Source organism: Physcomitrium patens, chromosome 17, assembly GCF_059467195.1.
Source record: "Physcomitrium patens ecotype Gransden chromosome 17, ASM5946719v1, whole genome shotgun sequence".
NCBI lineage: Eukaryota > Viridiplantae > Streptophyta > Bryopsida > Funariales > Funariaceae > Physcomitrium > Physcomitrium patens.
The window spans coordinates 9056428-9064366 of record NC_143426.1 but is presented as its reverse complement, the minus strand read 5'-3'; the positions used below and the strand labels follow the sequence as shown (position 1 = coordinate 9064366).

Genomic DNA, 7939 nt, shown 5'->3' with positions numbered 1-7939 from the left:
TTTTAAAAGAAATTAATGAGAAATTCAAATAAATTTTTTTTGGTTTTAAGTATATATAACTTATTACAAGATATGGAGAAAGAAAAAAAAATTCAAAAAAATTAAAAGAAAAATTCAAAAAATTCAAAAAAAATTCAAAAAAAATGAAAATAGAATGAAAGTTGTAGATTATTTATTAATTAGTAACTATAGGTATAATTTAAAATTTATTAAGCTAATTAGTACATGATATATATATATATATATATATATATATATATATATATGTTAGATTCTATTATTTTGCATTAAGTATGAGGTATTTAAAGTTATTTAGTTCAAGAGATTGTTCAAAATTTAAATACCTGGATTTTTATGAAGGTGAACAAATGATTTTGGAAAATCTTGATTTCGAAGGATGTACAAACTTAAGGGATATTATTAATTTACTTTTTTTTGATAAGAATACTTTTTAATATAAAGATGTTAAGTAAATTAATGATTTTGAAGGATGTACAAACTTAAGGGATGTTATAAGAATACTTTCTAATATAAAGATGTTAAGACACTTGAATATATAAAGTTATAAAACTATATGAAATATATATAAGAAAGTCCATTTAGAATCTTTTTTAATAAAAATAAACTTATATCAATACACAAGTTTGTATACAATTAAAAAAAGGTTTTAATGAACTAATATTTCTTCAAGAAATTAATCTTAAAGTATGCATCAACATAGGAAAGATTCATGACAGATTTGATGGCATGAAAAATTGAAAGATATTATTATTTGAAGTATGTGAGAGTATGGAAGACAAGCCTTTGAAATTCCTTGATCTTTCATCTTTACAAAAGTTAGATCTAACTAATTATAAGAAGATGAAAATTTAGAGTAATTCCTATTATAGGTTGATATCTTTGATAAACTTAAATCTAAGTGGTTTTTTGCGATTAGAAGAAACTTATAATAGATTTAAAAATCTCATAAATCTTAAAGAATTATAATTGTGAGAATGTAAAAATTTAAAGAAGATTCATGTTAGGTTTGATGGCATGAAAAAGTTAAAGATATTATTATTTGAAGGATATGAGAATTTAAAAGATATACCTTTGGAATGACCTAATCTCACATATTTAAAAAATTATATCTAAATAAATTTAAGAAGATGAAAATTGAAAGTAATATCTGAAATAGATTGACATCTTTGACAACCTTATTTCTAAGTAATTATTTGCACTTCAAGGCAATTTACAATAGATTTTCAAATCTCATAAATATTAAAGTGGTATATTTTGATGAATGTAAAATTAATAAAAAAATATTTATACTAGATGTGATGGCATAACAAAGTTAAAGATATTAACATTTGAAGAATGTGAGAATTTATAAGACATGCCTTTGGGATTACATAATCTTTGTTTTATAAAATTTGGCTTTAAATACTTTTAAGATGAAAATTAAGAGTAATGCGTTCGATGCATCAACATCTTTGATAATCTTATTTTAATGAATGTGAATTTATGAAAATAATAAAAAGATTCATGCTAGATTTGTTTATTATGGAGGTGAGCATTTGGCAAACATGCCTTTGGAATTGCCTAAATTTTTCATGCTTAGTAAATTACTATGTAAATAATTGTGAGAAGATGAAAATTGAGAATGATGCCTTTGATGCATTAGCATCATTAGTAATCTTAAACCAGATTTGATAGCATGAAAAAGTAGAAGATATTACTATTTGAAGGATATGAGAATTTAGAAGACATGCCTTTGGCAATGCCTAATCTTTAGAGCAGTTGGCACTACATAATTATAAAGAGAGAAAATTGTTAACATACCAGCACTTACATTCAACACTCCTACAAATAACAATACATGAATTTCCACTTTACATGCCCTCAACAACAATGCGGGACACCAAATCACCAGAACAAAGCTGCAAGCAAGCTCTCTTATTACAAAACATATGCAGTATCAAAAAAAAACTTATACCATGCCGCTAATGAGATCCGATAAGAAGGGTCAGAAAAGATCAAACCTAAATCAATAATTGATAAAATCTCTGAAGAAGAATGTTAATTGTTAACGATGTAAAAAATGGTAACTTTGAACTTGTGCGAAGACTCCGAGATGGCTTGTAGCAATCATCAAGGCTTTAGAATACGAAAGCAGGATTTCAATCTAACACACCACGGTCACTTTCAATGACCAACGAGAACAATTGCAAACAAGTTATACGGGTACAAGTGCTTGACACGGTTATGTCGAGGTTGGGTCTGTAACGAAGCAATTGTCTGTCTGCACAAATAACACGACGAGAGTATAACCTTGATTGAATGGGATGTATAAATTTGCAAGCATAGGGAGTGTTAGCGATTCTACTCACGTTGAGGATTGGAATGTAGCTCCGAAGTGCAATCATGTCATTGTTCCGGAGTCACATTGGCTGAGGAGAGGGTCAATTCACCTCCAATTTTTCTCGATATAAGAATCACCAAAATTTTCCACCTTCCAGATGATCCACCATACTCCTGCACCTCGCTCCTACATTTCGAAAATAATCCACCTGGCTCAAGCACCTAGCTCAAGGTCGCCGCTCTTAATCCAGACGCAGGAAGATGTGCTGCGGGGCGAAGAGCGCGACGATAAGAGGTGCGGAGATTCCGCGAAAACCACGACATTCAGTGTAATATTTTGGGCTGAGGCTCCGCCTCTCTGGAGGGAGAAAGGCGAGCCCAGCCCACGGGTTCTTGCGCAGAAGGCTCGTCGGGACTCGGGACATCAGCTACGGGTGTATAGACATGTGAAGCTGCTTCGTAGAGTAGTATGAATCAATCAGAAACAAAGACATCTCCATTAGATCCAGGAAGGTGCATAGATACTGAAGCGCAGTGCAGGCAACTAAATAGTATGCAGTTCACGTAAAACCTTGAGACCACAGATTCTGAGGGTCTGTGCATTCGCGAGGGGAACTATTGGAGCACAGAATGGAGAAAATGACAATGACAACTACAACAGAAAAGATGACGACCACGATCATTACAGGCCAGTAGAACTCGTCCGAGTGCTTTGCCTTCGTGCGGTCCCTGTCAGTGATAGCCTTCTCGTCAAGCGACTCAAACCTAAAATTACTCCCCATCAGCTTGAGCAAACCAATCTTCCCCTTGACAACCTGCCATCCATCGCAACGCATCATCGACCTGAAAATCTCACAAAACCCAGACTCGAAGTAAATTTGTAAGAGTTGTGCTTACATTTGCATCGTCTTCTTCCTTCTTGAGCTCATGCTTCAAGATGATGTAGTCTTTGAATTTGTTGTGAACACTGACGACGGTAGCGCAAGAGGCGAGAAATGACAACAAAGCCGGACCCCAGGCAGTGTTACAGGTGAGAGTGCTTGCTTGCGCTGCAGCGCCTAGCACCACCCCCTGGATAACACTATAGAATTCTATCAGCTGGTAAAGCTCGTTCTTCACATTCAGGCTCCGCTCGCGCTTGACCTCCACCCTAGAGACTGCCTTCTTAAAGTTGTTCTCCCACTCGTTTAAACTCAGTCTCAGCTTGTCGTCGTCATCAATTTCTACCAAGCATTTGGCTAACCTCTCGTGTAATGGGAAAATGATTGGCCCCTGATCTTCACCATTTTCCATCTGATTTTTACGAAAAAATAATTACAAAATCTAAAGCAAAATGCCACCAAGGAAGAGAAGAACAACGCAGTAAAATACCCAGCATCCAACACTCTCAGAAGAATTTCACCCACAAATCATATCTCAGAATCTTCATATTCAAAACAGCCAAACCCTAAAACCGGAATATGCACAGTCGGTCCAAGCATTCGCCACTCCCTCGATAGCACCGACTGATCCCTCTGGAAGCTTAAGGTGGTTCGATCGCCGCGGAGGAGATTGCTTTAACCTCTGGAGTAGAAGCTCACGCAAATGCACCAACCGCGACGAGGCCGATCATCAATCATCCCTTCCCCCGAAACTGAAGGTGGGGCACGAGATTCCATCGTCGTTTACATCCGACCACCGCTGAAATGGTCATTGGTCTATCAATCAAGACAACGACGCCCATTTTGTTCGAAGATAATTCTTACCTTATCAATTCTTTCTTCGACGTTTCATGTGTCATGTTCATTCGGACTTCTCTCATACAACCTACATTTCCCACCAAAAAAATTAAAATTAAAATTACTGTATTAAAATAAAAATCCAAAACCAAGCATTGAAAACTAAATTGAAACGAAGAAATAAATAAATAAAGAGGTTGAAGTCTCTTAAATTACAGATTATAGTAAATGGTGAAATTTACTATTAACCATAGTCTACCTCATGCTGTTGTGTCTTGTTTTCATTATTTTACCTCTCGCTTCGTTTTCTGTAGGGAAAATGTGGCTATGTGATTGAATTTGGCCCAAAAATAATGATGCTCTAATTACAAATTGATCCTCTGTTGTCTGCCGCCCACTATAGTCCCTGCGTGATGCGGAGTTCTTTCCAGCGGCAGGTGGAGGCAATCCACGAGACACATTGTTGGCAGCTCCTGGTTTAAACGATCCATGTCGATCAAGGAAGGGAAGAGGGAAGGCTGCAACGTCGGAGAATGTACCATGCAATGACGTGGGTGAAATTTTGAGAGCAACTACCACAGGCGCGTCTGCAAATCCTTCACCACACCGCGTGAATATTCTTGGATGTTGGGTTTTGATCTCTCATTCCCGGCATCACCCAGGACTTAGTTCGATTGCCGTCAACTTGGACTCCCAGTGTTGTTTATTCTCCGTAGATACCTCGAAAGTGTGGGAATTTGGTGGCGGATGCTCGAATTTAGATTGCGGGTGTTGTCAAAGTGAAGTGTGGTGTGGGAGATGGTGGGCAATCCACCAGTTCTTCCTGTTGCACAGCATTTAGTGGCTCTCATTAGGAGTGGTCGCTGTTGTTGTGATTGAGAAGCTGCGGGTGCTTGATTAGAGATCTTGGCGTTAACACGTTGCAGCTGAATCAATGGAGAGTAGAGCAATGTATGAGGGCCAAGCAATATCCGCGGAGGGGGAAACAGGCCTAAGGTTGGTGTTTGAGATTGGTGTAAACTCACGCTCATGATCGAAGAATTTCTGTTTGTAAATAAGCTCGAAGTTAACTTACCGAGTATCGCCAGGCTGTGGATGATTCATGAAACCGCTTGGACCATTTCCTATCATTTCCAATCTATTTCAGTTTCTAACTGCTACTTAAGCTAATCTTAAGAAACTTTCAAGGTGTTATCAATTTTCTCTTGCACATCAGACAAACTCAAAGTCGCTTGCAATTGCTTGTCATTTCAAACCACAGATAAAACGAAACCTAGGAGCAAATTATTGAGATTTCGGTCTGTAAACCACAGATAAAACGAAACCTAGGAGCAAATTATTGAGATTTCGGTCTGTGAAGGCACCTATCACGAGAGATGGCAGACTCGAATGCAGCTCACTTTAGATGCAAACAAATCACGACGCAATTGGTTCAACTGAGACGCAGCCCAAGATGTGCACGAAGCCCAATGAGGCGCTCCACGTCTTCGTGGAGTCTACCTCGGAGGAATGGATCGAAAGCAAAAAATGTTAGCGTAAATATAGAAGTTACTCGTAGTAGAAAGTTAATTATAGCAGTTCAAAGATAACTCTAACTGACAGTTGCCGCTGTGTCTGACGGTGAAAGTAATCGACTACCATGTCAGCAAGTGAACATATGTACCTCACTGTAGACGAGAATGTGTGTACTAGTTTTTCTAATTAATATTCTGTCAATATGAGGTTATTCATTTGGATTACTTCTTCGTACATGGTATCAGAGCTGAGGCGACAAGACTGAAGCGAAGAAGGTATGTTATTTGTCTATATCGAAATTAGTGTTTTTTTATTGTGTGTGTGCTGGTTTTTTTATTTTCTACTCAGTTACTAAACTACGTCCTTATTTGATTCTGAGTTTGAAAAGTATTGTTGATAAGTAGTTGTATTGCTGTTCACTGTACTTTCAAAACTAGTATATTTAAAAAAATGTAGAAAGATGCCATTCTACTTGAAGAGATCAAATTTTTGGAGTAAAAAGAATTCCATCTTTAGAAATATATGATGACTCATGTTGAAAGGTGAAAAGTTATGATTTTTGTTAAAGTATATAAATAAATGTGAAAGTAGAATAAGTAACATTATAAAGAATATTACTTTAGGTAAGTTACTATTGGTTAAAGGGTTGGCTCTTAGTATGTAAGAAGCCCAAGAGAGGAATTAGATGAATGGACAAAAGATCTAAAGAATATAGGAAACATGTTAAAAATATATTATATAATAGATAAGATAATAATAGATAGCCTTAATAGAATGTTAGATGGAAGTTGACTATTAAGGCAACAACTACCATCTATAAGTAATAGGTATTAAAAGTGAGAAAAATCTTATTCCATATTCTCTTTGTATGCAATTTTGTTAATGTTAAGTGTTGTCACTTCATAGTCCTTGTTCTTCATTAGGTTGTGGGCCCACTCACTTTTAGTTGTGAGTTTTGAAGTTCTTTAAAGTCTATCTTGTTGTACGAAGTAGTTTTTTTGGTTGTTGCTAATGTTAGAGTTTGGTATCATCTAACTCCATTGTTGCATCTAATTGTTGATGTAGTTTTGCTCTTACTTGCTGTTAAATGCATTGATAATCTTAGACATTTTTAAATACCTTAGAATGATGTTTTAAAATACTAGTGTTGTGTTTTTTTGCTGATTCACATCATTTGTGATCTAATATTGTGATTTTATGTGATAAACTTCTTTTGAGATCCTCTTATAGTAATAAAAAGTATTTTGTGAGGTTAGAAGTATTTTATGAAAGAAGAGAGGTGATTGAGGAGTGACAAAGCTTAAATAAGAGATTTAAATAGAATATAAGACTTGTGAGAAGTCTTATAAGTGAAGTTGAGAGTGATTAAAGAGTGATATTACTAATTCACTTATAAAGAGGGCATTCTCAGTTTCTAAAGCAGCAACATCTTCTTGTTGATTTCCAGAGTTTTTTTTTTTTTTTTTTTTTTTTTTTCTTTTCTTTAATACATCTCTTTTTTAGACATGGTTTCAAGTGAAGGTGAAGATTTGAGAGTAATTGAAAAGTTTAAGGGTGATAACTTCTACCATTGGAAGAAAAAAATAAAGCTCTTATTGGTTTTATTAGACCTTTGAAATATTATGGATGAAAGTAAAGAGCCTCCACGTGATGATGCTAATGTCAAGATGAAGAAAGAATATAAATATTGTGAAAGGAAGGCTTTTTGCATGATTACATTAAATTTGGATGATACGAATTTTTTACATATAATTGCTTGTAAGAGAGCAGCAAAAGCATAAAAGACTCTTTACAATATTTATGAAAGTAGAAACCTTGTCAATATTCTATAGATAAGGATGAAGTTCTTAACAATAAAGATAGAAGAAGAAGATGACCTTTTGGCTCATGTCAATAAGGTAAAAGTACTTGCAAACTAATTAGTAGTTGTTGAGAAGCTAGTTGATGATAAGAACATTGTATTGATATTACTCATGAGCTTTCTGAAGTCCTATAACTACCTCATTGTGGCATTGGAGTCTATTAATATAAAGGAGCTTATCATGAATTATGTCATATCAAGGCTTGTCTATGAAGTGACCAAGTATTAAGGACAAGAACTCGATGAAAAAACAATTCAGACAAGTGTGCCTTCACTCAAAGAAAGGTAACAAAATATAAATAATAAGTATGTATATTGAAGGAGAAATTAGAATGGCTATTGCCAAAAGACAAAGAAACTAGAGATCCTTGAAACTAGACTGGAAGCAAGAAAGGAATTGACAAGAGTGAAGAAGGCTTCGCTCTTGTCTCTATATATACTATCTAACTAGTGGCTATGTGGCGACGTTCTATAGGACCTCCAATATGTGTTGACTTTGTAGGAC

General features: G+C 35.3%; 1 protein-coding gene and 1 long non-coding RNA gene across 5 annotated transcripts; one reads left to right on the top strand and one right to left on the bottom strand.

Annotated features, from left to right (window-relative positions):
- Positions 1-1905: 1905 nt before the first annotated feature.
- Positions 1906-4785, bottom strand: LOC112294081 (uncharacterized). Of its 4 annotated transcripts, XR_016497905.1 has the most exons (5): positions 4352-4488; positions 3238-4146; positions 3027-3155; positions 2370-2792; positions 1906-2281 (listed from the first exon to the last, which is right to left on the bottom strand). XR_016497905.1 is itself a non-coding variant. In XM_024544225.3 (4 exons), the coding sequence occupies exons 2-4, from the start codon at positions 3631-3633 to the stop codon at positions 2769-2771; spliced, it is 549 nt and encodes a 182-aa protein (XP_024399993.1). In that variant the 5' UTR covers positions 3634-4146; positions 4352-4488; the 3' UTR covers positions 1906-2768. The 4 variants fall into 4 exon arrangements, 3 of the variants coding, with proteins under 3 accessions (XP_024399993.1, XP_073396099.1, XP_090099821.1); XM_024544225.3 differs by having other exon boundaries at positions 1906-2792; XM_073539998.2 differs by having other exon boundaries at positions 2014-3155; positions 4352-4785.
- A 134-nt stretch (positions 4786-4919) lies between these two features.
- On the top strand, positions 4920-5797 carry LOC149987540 (uncharacterized). The gene is made up of 2 exons (XR_016497906.1): positions 4920-5054; positions 5320-5797. It is a non-coding gene; the product is annotated as an uncharacterized LOC149987540 (long non-coding RNA).
- Positions 5798-7939: the final 2142 nt, after the last annotated feature.

Bases quoted from the DNA above. Each gene is read 5' to 3' on its own strand.
- LOC112294081 (XM_073539998.2), bottom strand. From the start codon at position 3,633: ATGGAAAATGGTGAAGATCAGGGGCCAATCATTTTCCCATTACACGAG. The intron at 3,156-3,237 runs GTAAGCACAACT...GATGGATGGCAG, and splicing joins AGGAAGAAGACGATGCAAAT to GTTGTCAAGGGGAAGATTGG.